Raw genomic sequence first — 12,559 nt, forward strand, 5'->3', positions numbered from 1 at the left:
TACCAAGTTGATGTTTAACCCTGTAATTATACTAAGGGCTGTGATTATGTATGGCCTTCCCTCTTCCTCAGCGGACTGCCCACCTCGTGCTCCTGCCTCTCTCAGCTCCGGCTCTTCTGCCTTGTGTTCAGTCACTTGTACTTGCCATGTTCCCTTCCCAAATGGCCTTTGTATTTGGTTTTCCCTCCTTGACTTAGTTAACTCCTACTAATCCTTTCTGACCTCCCTGACTGGGTCATTTGCACCTCTCCATAGATACTCTTGTATATATACTATGGAATTGGAAACCTCATTCATGCTCTATTTCTATTGTATGTTAGCATCATGCTATAAAAATATATTTATGCAAAAAAGGCCGAGCTCTGTGGCTCATGCCTGTAATCCTAGTACTTTGGGAGGCCAAGGCAAGAGGAATCACTTGAGGCCAGGAGTTTGAGACCAGCCTGGGCAACATTACAAGACCTTGTCTCTACAAAAAACTTAAAAAAATGAGCTTGGCATGGTGGCATGCCCATGTAGTTCCACCTACTTAGGAGGCTGAGGTGGGAGTATCACTTGAGGCCAGGATTTCGAGGCTGCAGTGAGCTATGATTGCATCACTACACTCTAGCCTAGGCAACAGAGCGAGACCCTGTCTTTGAAAAAAAAAATTACGCAAAATCATTTTTGAGCATGGCTTTTGGTGAGTCCCAGTAGGATTACCAGGTCAGTTTTCAGAATATTCTTTTTTATTTTTTTAATTTATTTTATAGTTTTAGCGTTCTGGATACTCTTGTTGAGGTTTATACTGATATGCTGGTCAGACTTTCACCATACTTACAGCAATATTACTGAATATTAGTATTAAAAAACTTGAACATTAACAGAGTTTACACATAATCTATCTTGTTAGGATTCTAAAACTGTGTATACCATCTGTATATACACAATGCAGAATTCTTGTCAAGAAATATATGTTTCATAGTGGGCATAGTGGCTCACGCCTGTAATCCTAGGCAGAAGGATTGCTTGAGGCCAGAAGTTTAAGACCAGCCTGAGCAAGAGAGAGACCCCTACAAAAAACAGAAAAATTATGCAGGCATGGTGGCATGTGCCTATAGTCCCAGCTCCTTGGGAGGCTGAGGCAGGAGGATCGTTTGAGCCTGGGAATCTGAGGTTTGCAGTGAGCTATTATGATGCCAGTATGCTCTAACCCAGGTGACAGAGCGAGACCCTATCTTAAAAAAAAAGTAAGAAAAAAATATGTTTCTGTGCATACTTTTTTAATGAAAAGAACTTTGAACTGGTTCACCTGAGTCCAAAGGAGTTGAGTTTGAGGGACTTTTAATCAGAATCATTTCATTTCTCTGCATTAGATTTGGAAAATTCTCTTGTATGCCTAAATAAGTGGCTATAGTGAACTTAATGTTTGCTTACCTTTTTCTTGAATAAGTAATTAGTTATATACAGTGTGAAGCCAGCCACAGTATATATATGTTTGGTGAATACATAGAATAGTAGAATACCATACAGCCATTCTTTGCTGCTTTATCTTAGTTTTTAAAACTTTATGTAGTGAGCAGAACAGTTTCAGGACTAGTTGCTCTGTGTCACATCGGAGAGCTTCTGTCATTGGACCCCTGCCTGACTTCAGCCTGGCCTACTTCTTCCTCCTTGTATAATGACAGTTTTAATTATCACTTTATTTATCTATTTCCTTCATTAGACCCTACACTTCTTGGGCAGGCCTATGTCCTCAGGAGGTAGTCATGGTGCTTGGTCTAGAGTAGGCAGGTATTTGTTGGCTAAATGAATAATGTGAGTGAATCTTGCAAAGATGGAGACAGCAGTGTGTCCTCTCCTAGGTGCAATATCACCTGATGCTGCACATCCAGATGCAGCTGTGTGAGCTCTCCCTGTGGGATTGGATAGCCGAGAGGAACAAGCGGGGCCGAGAGTGCGTGGACGAATCTGCCTGTAAGTACCATCTGGGTCTGTACCTACTGGGGTGGGAAATAAAGACAAAATCAATTCTTCTCCATCGGATGTAGGAATTGCCACCAGGTGCCTCAGGTTAAAAACAAAAAGCAAAAAAAACCCAATGAACCCAAAGAAACAATTTCAACATTTTTCAAAAACAATTAGGTATTTGGAAGTGACTTTTCTCTGATAGATATATAGTTTGTTAAGCAGTAATAGACTGGAATGTAGGTTAATGTTTGTGGAGAGAAAATTTTTTTTAACACAATAGAAGTTTATTTCTTGTTCACTTAGGGGGTCCAACATCCCCTTTTAATTTTTTAAAAGACAAAATTAAATACTTGTTTTTATTTTTTTTTTAAACTGAAAGTGTGATATTGTTATAAAAAGAAATTCTTTATAGAGGGTATGTGGTGAAAAGTTTACTCCCTTAAAATCCAGCCTCCTCCTCCCCACAGACCCCAGCGTTATGTATCCTTCTAGGAGTACTCTGTTGGCTGATACATTAAAATATTGTAACACTGGTTCTCAACTTCCGCTACACATTAGAATCACCTGGGGGAACTTTTAAAAGATGTTGTCAATAAAAAAAGAGCAGCTTAGCAGTGGAGAACTATAACTTTATAGTGGAGAAACCTGACAGATGCCACCTTAGCCACGATCCAGGTGAGCATCAAGTGTGACAAGTCACATGGGGAGTATATGCCCCTTGATGCAGTGTGGTGAGGGGGACACTTCATCTCTGTGGTCCTCCTCTCCAAAACGTAATCCTAGTCTAATCATGAGAAAAACATCAGACAAATCCCAGTTGAAGAACATTCTACAAAATACAGCATCTGACCAATACTCCTCAGAACTGTCAAGGTCATATCAAAAACAAGGAAAGTCTGGGATACTGTCACAGGCCAGAGGTACCTAAACAGACATGACAACTCAGTGTAATGTGGTATATCCTGAATGGGGTCCTGGGACAGAAAAAGGAAACTGGCAAAAACTAAGGAAATCTGAATAAACTCTGGGCTTCAGTTAGTAATATAATGTATCAGTATCAGTCCATTGATTGTGACAAATGTACCGTACTAATGTAAGGTGTTAATAACAGGGGAAACGGGGTATGGGTTCTATGGGAAAACTGCAGTATCTTCTCAGTTTCTCTGTAAACCTAAGACTATTCTAAAAATTAAAATCAGTTTTTTAAAAAGCTGTTGTCTTGGACCACACCAGTTATTTTTATACAATTGGTTTGGGATAGGTCTTGGCCTTTGGTATTTTTTTGAAAATTCTCTTGTTGATTCTTATGTGTAGCTGAAGTTTAAAATGACTGTATTTTACATTGCAAGATCAGACATAAGTGAAGAAAGAAAAAAAAATGACAGTATTAGATTATCGAAAAAGCAGATGAGAGTGACCTGATTTTGAGTAAAGACTCAACTAAATATCAGTCATTAATCATTTGGCATTCACTCCTTTATTTGGTCTAAAACATAGATCAGATAACCTACTCACACTCTTAGACTAGCTGCCAGTGGAAAGACAGAAACATAATGTCTTCCTCCAGCAGCTGCTGGACACACCTCAGTGCTGCTTCTATGTTTGCCATGTAATTAGAAGGACATGCCAGAACTTTGTCCAGTTCAGTCATGGCAAGTATCGTGTTGGGTGTTTTCCATCCCCTATAAACCTGTATCCTTTGCTTGCTGTGTGAGCATTGTAGTTTATGTGCAAATGTCTTTATAAGAAGGAAAATGGTTTATTAAAGCCTGTATGCAATTGTTGATCTTTAAACTTCCATTTGAAAAAAAGTAATGAGTATAGGATGACAACCGTATACTGTCCAGTACAGTAAACCTTTCAAAACAACAAAGGTGAAATGTTTGATGCTGCTATCATGGTGTATATTTTTCTTTTAAAAATATTTTAAAACAAAGAGTTTTAACTTTGTAGTAGTCTAGCACTGTGTTTATAGCTTTCCATCAATTCTATTTGTACATTTCACCATTTCCAACAATCCCATGAGCAACAGACCCGGGTTTGAATGCTGGTGCTTGTACTCACCAGCTGCAAGGTTTTGGGCAAGTCAGGTAACTGCTCTGGGTTTGTTTCCTCATCTGTAAAATGGGATTACTCCTATTTTATAGGGTTGTTGTGAGGGTTAAAGCACTGAGTGTAAAGGATTGCCAGGCATAGAGAAGGCACTGAGTCAGAGCAGACTGTGACTACGGGGTCAGGTCTGTGTATGGTTACTGAATCCTCTAACTGTTGCCTGCTGTTTGGATATGTAAGGTGGGTTACAATGAGAACCATGTATTTTAAAGACAGACCAAAGGAAGGAAGTTTTCTGAATAATTGTAGAAGTCAAAAGCCTTCCTTGCACTTCTACCCAGATAAGAGGTGGGTCACTTCACTGTGAGGTTGAGTCATAACAGGATATTACAGGTTGAACCATTGCTTTTACACATAGTTTTCTGTCTTTTAAGATACTTGCCCAAGTATATGTTTGATACTGTAAAAGGGCACACTTGTTCTTTGTGTGGAATCGATACGAGTTAGGAAACCAGCTAGGCTCATTTAAGGAGATGGGAGCATGTAATGTTCTTGTTCTTGAGGGTAAACAATAGGTTTGTGATTTTTTTTTTTTTAATTGATATGGGGTCTTGCTTTGTTGCCCAGGCTGGTCTTGGACTGCTGAGCTCAAGCAATTCTCCCATTTCAGCCTCCTAAGGTTTATGATTTAAAATAACTGAGCTATTAAGCTTTTATTATGATATTATTAACTTGGTGGGAAAACTCCAGGATTTTATCAATTTTTGTTTGCTTTTGTCCTATAAAATCTTTCCACCCTCTAAATTCATTTATTATGTCATCATATTAATAGATGAATTAATTCATTTACCCTTTTTTTGCCATATGCTTTATATGTCAATCATTTTTGGAAAATGAGGACTTCTGGATGATGGAAGCTTACCCCTTGAGCTTACATAATTTATCTTTTTTCTTATTCCATTATTTGTAATAATGTCTTTAATCCACTTCTGGGCTAGGACACTGGGTTTATTAGCATTAAACCCCAGGATGTCAAGGGTTGAAGGGACTTAATCTTCATCTAATCTAGTCACCTGATGCCTGAGAATTATTTAAAAGTAATACAGGGGCACTGAGTGAAATTAGAGGTATTCTGTTTTTGGTGGCAAAGTCTATCGACTGTTGGGCGCTATATGTGGTGGTTTCTTTGCTAGCTGAGGAGCCCTTTCTGCTTATTTCTAGGTTTTAGACCATTTTGGAGTATTGACTGTTGAAAATCTGAATGTTGCTAAGAGTTAGATGTTAATGTATTCAGAACCACATTAATATTTAGATGTTAATATAATAAGTAAAAATAAAAAATAAAACTTTTTTTCACTTCAAGGTCCTTATGTTATGGCCAGTGTTGCAACGAAAATTTTTCAAGAATTGGTAGAAGGTGTGTTTTACATACATAACATGGGAATTGTACACAGAGATCTGAAGGTAAGTGGGGGTGATGAAGTCATTGAAAGCAGTGCTAGCTTCTTATCAGGGGTGACTTGATGTTGATTCATTGAATTAAATGAGATTATGTGCCCTGATCCATTTATGTAGGAGGTTATCATTACTGTTACATAAATCATCATTCCATAGGTCCAGACATGAAAACCTTATATTGAATTTAAAGCAATAATTTTTGGGCATTTGAAAATTCTCTGTGGAGTATGAGTACTGTTTTTCAGGTGGTGTGCCTTGAGTGCTAGTATAACGTACTTAGTGCTGACAGAAGTGCTCATATATTACTGCAGCCCTAGAGGTAAATTCTGTTTCTGTAATTATCCATCTTAAAGGAAAATGAACATGGGAAATTTTTTTTGCTTTTTAAGACAAATCTATAATGACTGTTCTAGTTTTTACCCATAGAAGACTATTAAGAAAAGAGGAAATATGTTTATTTCTTTGGTGCTGAAGAGTTCTCAATTAATTTGTTTACTTTTCAGGCAAAAATTAAATCCTAGAAAAGGCATTTAAAAGAAAATTTAGGAATAAAAAGGTTAATGTGCAAATCACTTTATTTTTTGAAAAAGGTTTAAGAACCAGAGTTTGTACGTTTGGGATGTAAAAAGGTGATGGGTTAAGTATTTTCTGGTACATGTCTAGTCAGAAAATGCAATTTGAGTTACTGAAATTCTCTGGCACTGTGAAACTTCAAGAGCTTATTTCAAGAGGTAAGCTGCGTCATAACAACAGTATACAGAATTCCATATCTTCACTGGGAGAAGTTGCTTCAAGAGTTGTTTGTATTTCTCACCATAAATATTTCTGATGTTTCTTTTACAGATATCCTCTAGGGATAAAGGGTTTTGAGATAGCTTTATTAGGGTTTCCCTTAAGAGGTGAAATTCTGGTAGCATGATTCCTGAAGGTAGAATCCCTTGCTTATTGGTCAGCCTCAAAGGATAAGTGTGATGAAGTAGCCTGGCAAGAAGTGTCCTATCTCTTATATTGGAACTGCGCTGAAGGTACATATAAATTGGAGATTCCCCATTTCTTGTTAAAATATTAATATTTGCTTCAAATTCGAGCAAGAGATTGATTATTGTCCCCCTGCCTCCAAAACAAGCCTCGTGGATAGCTGTTTGACCTTCGTGGTCCTGGGCATTGACTTTGGCTCCGTGCATTAGCAGCAGACGGATGCAGCTCATCCCCACTCCCAGCAGCCGGCCTGCTTTGCTTGATGCAGTGCACACCGCCAGCTTCAGGGCCGTGTTCCCCGTGGAAGAGATAGCACAGTTCACGTTTGCTCCACAGGCAATGAGCGTTTCCATCATCTCCCTGTTCAGGATATCTGCAGCCATGTGAAGGGGTGTCATGCTGGATTCATTCACAGCATTGACATGGGCGCCATTCTGGGCCAAAATGGAGAGAACTGGATAGGTCCCGTATGTTATGGCCAGGTGGAGTGGTGAATGACTGTTGCTGTTGCCTACTCGAGCATTAACTTGAGCTCCGTGTTCACACAAGATGCGGAGACACATCACAGCATTATTCTGAATGTCTGTCAGGATCCTTTGGATTCTATTGGCCGGTTTTGTCCATGTGTTAGAAGTGATTGGCCAGTGCAGCAGCATCAAGTGGAGTGTGGTGAGGCCTCTCCTGTCCCTAGAACAGGTATTGGTCACATATTACGTTAAATTCGCAGTGGGAATGGCTCTACATGAAGAATTAGTGCTTAAGAAGGCAACATTTATTTAAAGTAATATACTTTAATTACTTTAAAGCAGTGTTTCAAAGTCTGCATTGTTGAGTAATTGCTGAGGCTATCCCAGGGTTTTTTGGGTACGTGGTAAGATGCATGACTGCATGGTGGGGCCCAGCTTCTTTGAGCAGCCTATTTCAACTTTGATGTTCCTGCTAGGACTGTGGCCCCTTTGAGGCTAGATCTTAGTTATTTCCTTGCGCAGTGCTGGGCTGAGTTAGTAGGCATTCAGTGAAATTGTGTGGACTTGAGTGTGATCTGTTATTATCATAGAAGTGAGCCATGAAGGGCCAGAACTCCCATTTACTCAGTTCTTAGCAATTCTGTATCTGCCTGACATTTTCACTCAAGTGTGTAGGTCATGGAATACATGGTAAGGGTTGAATCTGAAGACCTAGGGTCATTCTCAAGTTAGTGAAGTCATTTCATTGTCCTTCCCTGCTCCAACCCAGCTGGATGAGCATACTATAACTTGGCCCTCATCTCTCAGGATTGCTTCCAAAATTCCTTTGTTTGGGCAGAGAAAAGGGAAGGTTTTTTATGAAAATCTGCTTCACAGAAATTAGAAAATGATTGTAGTTCACATATTTATTTATTGTGAAGTCCTAGGCTGGGAGTATGGTGAAACAGTAAGTGGTCCCTACCTCTGTAGGGCTGATAGTCTAGTAAGGAACAGTATGGAAGACAGACATGAAACATAGTCAAACAACTAAATATTGGAAGTAGACAAAGTTCCAGGGAGGTATAGAAGCCTCACATACTGTACGTGGTATGAAAGGTAGGAAAGGGTGCCCTGAGGAAGATGGGGTGAGTCTGTGATGGTCTAGATTCTACATGTAGAAGGACTTTCAGAAACTTGTAGAGCTGGGGTAGGGTGTGTAGAGAGAGATTGAGAGCAAGACAGATCAGGTGGGTTCCTGTGGAGCATGACAAGGATTTGGGGCAAGAAGTTCTAATTTTTTTTGTGACAGGGTCTTGCTCTGTTGCCCAGGCTGGAGTGCAGTGGCATCATCATAGCTAAGTGCAACCTCAAACTCCTGGGCTCAAGTGATTCTCCCACCTCAGCCTTGCAGGTAACTGGACCTACAGGTGTGCACTACCATGCCAGGCTAGTTTTTTTTTTTTTTTTTTTTGGTAGAGACAGGGTCTTGCTATGTTGCCTAGGCTGGTCTTGAACTCCTGGCCTTAAGCTATCCTCCTACCTCGGCCTTCCAAAGTGCTAGGATTACAGGTGTGAACCACCATGACCAACCTATTATTTTTATACTGTATAATTCTTTTATTCATTCAAATAGTATTTATTGGGTACTAAGTGTCAGGCCTTTGGTTTAGATGGTGGACATAGAGTGGTGAGCAAGATAAACTTCTCTTTCACTAAGCTTATCTTCTAGTGGAGGATAATAAACAAAAAAATCCATTGTCTATTTATATTTTCTAATTTTTCATACCTAACTTAGGTTGTTAAACTTCTTGAGGGCCATGACCGGGACTTATTGCATTTTCTACAACACCACTGTTGAGTACTTAATACTCACTGTGCACTAATTTGGCTGATAGGCTTGTGTTGTTGCATTATTTCCAACATTTCAGAGTATCTCCTCTATTACTAAAGAAATTGGTTCATTCAAAAAAGGATAATTTGTAGTCCATAACCCGTGCAGAATGAACAAGTCCAGACTTAACTGGAAAATGTTACGAACTGAAAAAAATCTAAATCCAGGTATATCCTCATTTAGAAATGATTGCCTGCTGCATTAACTTACCTTACTTCTGGGTCAGCACCATGTTCTAACAAACAAAGCAAACTTTGTGCCTTACGGTATTCGGCAGCCAGATGAATGGGGATGATAGATTGTGTCTGCTTCAGGGGGAAAGCAAAATACGTTACAATTAGCCCTGTGTAGTTAAAAATAGTATTAGTGTTAGCTTGCCATTTCAAAGGAAATACACATTTATTTAGGATCTTATGGGTTCAATATTTTTCTTGTATGTGCATTGAAATTTTCCTTTCTGTTGCCTGTTTTAAATGATCAAAACTCAGTGAATTTCACATTAATAAAGTCTGTGTTTTACAGAAAAGCAGATTTACTGAGGAAACAGAAAAGACACTCAAAAGTCTGAAAGTTTTTGAAAGTTGATTCTTGTAAAGAGCCCTAATATAATATTAATGGTAATTGCTATGAAGTCACTTAGTTCTTAAATTAACCTGTAGGGTGATTGACAAATAGGTGTTATATTTTTTAAGGCTTTGTGAAAGTCACATTATCAGCAGCAAAACCTGCATCTTCAGGATTTTTAAAGATAATGCAGCATATGTTCTGCCTGTGATTAGCAGAGCTATTTATGCCAGTTCTTAAAATATATACATATAAGTAGTGGTTCTGTACTATGACTGCAAGATAAGAGGAGAGGGTGGGATGAAGGGGAGGGTGACTTCCTTTTTGAAAAAAATTTTAATTATAAAGGCAGTAATCATTGTATAAACATTTAGGAAATGAAGAAGTATGTATTAAAAAGGAAAAAATAATTCCATCATACAGACATAATCACCATGGGTACATTTGAGAGGATGACATTAATTTTCTTCCAACCAGACAGGTTCTAGTCTGTTCTCGTTTCAGTTTATGTGTGTTAAATGGGAGAGAGGGGTTGCAGACTTCGGGAGCATTGTTCCAAATGTGGAGTAAGCTGGAGATGTACTGTCTATTTGTAAGGGCAGTGAGGAGTTTAGTGAGTTCGTGAGGATTAGATCATGCTCCTTCCTAAGCATCCTGTCTTTTCTAAACATGCCTGACCAGAAAAGCGTGTACCTGGTTCAGCAATAATCTGTAACTGGTGGAGTTGGCCAGAATGGTCATGGGCTGGTTGACGGGGTGACTTCTTAGGAGTGCCTTGATCGTAGGGCAGTCTTCTCTCATTATGGCCTCATAGAGTTTCATGTGAAGTGCTACAGATGGGCCATCTTCCAGGGACTTGGCACTGTCTACAACTGGGTCTCTACTTTCTTTCTTGATTATATTTCCCATGAGAAAAACTTAACAGTGATGACTTAAGAGTTCAGAGGAAAATGTTACAGAGTTGGTCAGTTTCAGCCTCTTTGTGATGATTCTTTCTGTGCAGTTCTGGAACTGTTCTAGAATTGTTGAGAATTGTATCTGTGAACACAATTGATTTTTATATCGGAGCCAGACTTTTTCCAGACCTTGTTCCTTGATCATAGAGTGTCAAATGTCAGCACAGTTTTTAGGCTCTTCCACTCACTCACAAAAACATATATCCAAACTATCATCTTACACCTTTATTTCTGTTTTTTCTTCCAGTTCAACTGTCGTTCAGACACTGACAAAGCTAAAATGGGAGAATTTATACATTAAAATAAAAAACTAAAATTATTACATAAAGTAAGAAAGTAACTTTATTTTTTTATTTTTATTTTATTTTATTTTATTTTTTTGACACAGAGTCTCACTCTATTGCCCGGGCTAGAGTGCCATGGCATCAGCCTAGCTCACAGCAACCTCAGACTCCTGGGCTCAAGCAATCCTACTGCCTCAGCCTCCCCAGTAGCTGAGACTACAGGCATGCGCCACCATGCCCGGCTAATTTTTTCTGTATATTTTTAGTTGGCCAGATAATTTCTTTCTATTTTTAGTAGAGACGGGGTCTCACTCTTGCTCAGGCTGGTCTCGAACTCCTGAGCTCAAACGGTCCACCCGCCTTGGCCTCCCAAGTGCTAGGATTACAGGCGTGAGCCACAGCGCCCAGCCACGAAAGTAACTTTAAACCTAAGTATTTTTTAGTTTTTGGTAGCATCTTCTCTCCCCCTGTTACGGGGGCAGTTTTTCACTGGCGTGGGAATGCTTCTATTGGGGATGTTTTGGGTCTGCAACAGCTGCTTCAGTAGAGCCATTGAAGGTGACCTAGTCATTCCCAACCCTGGCTAATATATGAATCATCTGGGAGCTTTTAAAAAATATCAAAGTTCTTTCATAAAAAATACTAATGTCTTTGACTTTGGAGAGGACAGTAGTTTTTAAAAGCATCTCACATGATGATGTACAGCCAGAGTTGAGAAGCCCTTGTATATTAAGTATGCTCTACATTAATGGTTCTCAAATTTGAAATCACCTTGAGACTTTTAAATAAAATTGATGCTTCCATCCACCTCCAGGAGTTCTGATCTAGTTGGTTTGGGGAAAGGCTTGGACACTGAGATTTTTTTTTTAAACTCTCCCCAGCGATTTTAATGTACAGCTGAATTTGAGAATTGTTGCTCAAAATTTTAACTTTTGAGGAGGCTGCTTGCTCTGGAGTTGGAAACTCTTAACATTCACAAGTTTTTACTGTTTGTTTTAAGAAAGCCAATGAGTTGATTTGTTCTGTTTGTTTATAGCCTAGAAATATTTTTCTTCATGGGCCTGATCAGCAAGTAAAAATAGGAGACTTTGGTCTGGCCTGCACAGACATCATACACAAGAACACAGACTGGACCAACGGGAATGGGAAGAGTAAGTTGTTTTTTTTTTTTTTTGCATTAAAAAAAGATATGGTTGAACATTTCAGTATTTAAAAAGAACCATAAAGATTTAATAGCAAAGGTAAGATGAAGACAAAGAGCAACCATTGTTCCCCTAGGAGCTAAAATGCCCTGCTCTAGTAAATGTTCTTTAGTGCTGACAGTGTTAACATGGCAATGTTTAACATGTGGATTTTGAAATTATAGGAATACCGATACATACTTCTAGAGTGGGTACTTGTCTATATGCTTCACCTGAACAGTTGGAAGGATCTGAGTATGATGCCAAGGTAGTATTTGCTTTTCCCTCTTTTATTTTGCAATTGTAAATAACAGACAGTACAATTAAATGGAGAAGTTCTGTTGTAGAGATGTGTTTGGAGATAACTGAGGACTGTAGGTTATCTATTACATCAAACTGCCCTAAGGATAAGCCTCACTTTTCAGTCGGATCTGACTGCATTTTTAAGGCAACTTTACTATTTCTAAATCCATGGGTGTCACACATTGTTTTTAAAATGAGCTTTCCCTTTCAAATGTCTCCGTTCACTTCATGGGGCTGGGATTCAGGAAACCTCTTTTCAGCCTTGCATTCTTCTGTTTTCAAGCTCTTAGGTAAATAAGTCTGCCACTTGACTCCTTTGAAATAGGATGCAGATATTTTGAAGTTTTAAACCCTATTGTTCCTTAAATGCTAAAGTAAATCCTTTCTTCACAATAATAGCCTAGTGAATTTTCTTCCTTTTGATGAATCATTTAGCTTTTTAGATTGGGAAAGAGCTGCCAGAAAAAACCATGGTTGCCCCTAAAATCCTATTTAG

The 12,559-nt window shown here is 38.9% G+C and overlaps 2 protein-coding genes across 4 annotated transcripts in view; one reads left to right on the top strand and one right to left on the bottom strand.

Moving 5' to 3' along the window:
- The window catches only part of EIF2AK1 (eukaryotic translation initiation factor 2 alpha kinase 1), a 33,054-nt gene that overhangs the window by 14,809 nt on the left and 5,686 nt on the right, over nt 1-12,559 (top strand). For all 3 annotated transcript variants that reach the window (XM_045541289.1, XM_045541291.1, XM_045541292.1), the window contains exons 10-13: nt 1,845-1,956; nt 5,366-5,466; nt 11,616-11,730; nt 11,946-12,028. In XM_045541289.1, the coding sequence (XP_045397245.1) occupies nt 1,845-1,956; nt 5,366-5,466; nt 11,616-11,730; nt 11,946-12,028 (411 nt within the window). The remainder of the gene's footprint in view (nt 1-1,844; nt 1,957-5,365; nt 5,467-11,615; nt 11,731-11,945; nt 12,029-12,559) is intronic.
- On the bottom strand, nt 6,040-10,248 carry ANKRD61 (ankyrin repeat domain 61). The gene is made up of 3 exons (XM_045541308.1): nt 10,033-10,248; nt 8,986-9,080; nt 6,040-7,125 (listed from the first exon to the last, which is right to left on the bottom strand). The coding sequence occupies exons 1-3, from the start codon at nt 10,246-10,248 to the stop codon at nt 6,180-6,182; spliced, it is 1,257 nt and encodes a 418-aa protein (XP_045397264.1). The 3' UTR covers nt 6,040-6,179.

Source organism: Lemur catta, chromosome 2 (genome assembly GCF_020740605.2).
Source record: "Lemur catta isolate mLemCat1 chromosome 2, mLemCat1.pri, whole genome shotgun sequence".
Lineage (NCBI taxonomy): Eukaryota > Metazoa > Chordata > Mammalia > Primates > Lemuridae > Lemur > Lemur catta.

Bases quoted from the DNA above. Each gene is read 5' to 3' on its own strand.
- ANKRD61 (XM_045541308.1), bottom strand. From the start codon at position 10,248: ATGGGAAATATAATCAAGAAAGAAAGTAGAGACCCAGTTGTAGACAGT. The intron at 9,081-10,032 runs GTACACGCTTTT...CCCCTGAAGCAG, and splicing joins ACAGATTATTGCTGAACCAG to ACACAATCTATCATCCCCAT. The intron at 7,126-8,985 runs GTAAGTTAATGC...TACCTGTTCTAG, and splicing joins GGTGCTGACCCAGAAGTAAG to GGACAGGAGAGGCCTCACCA.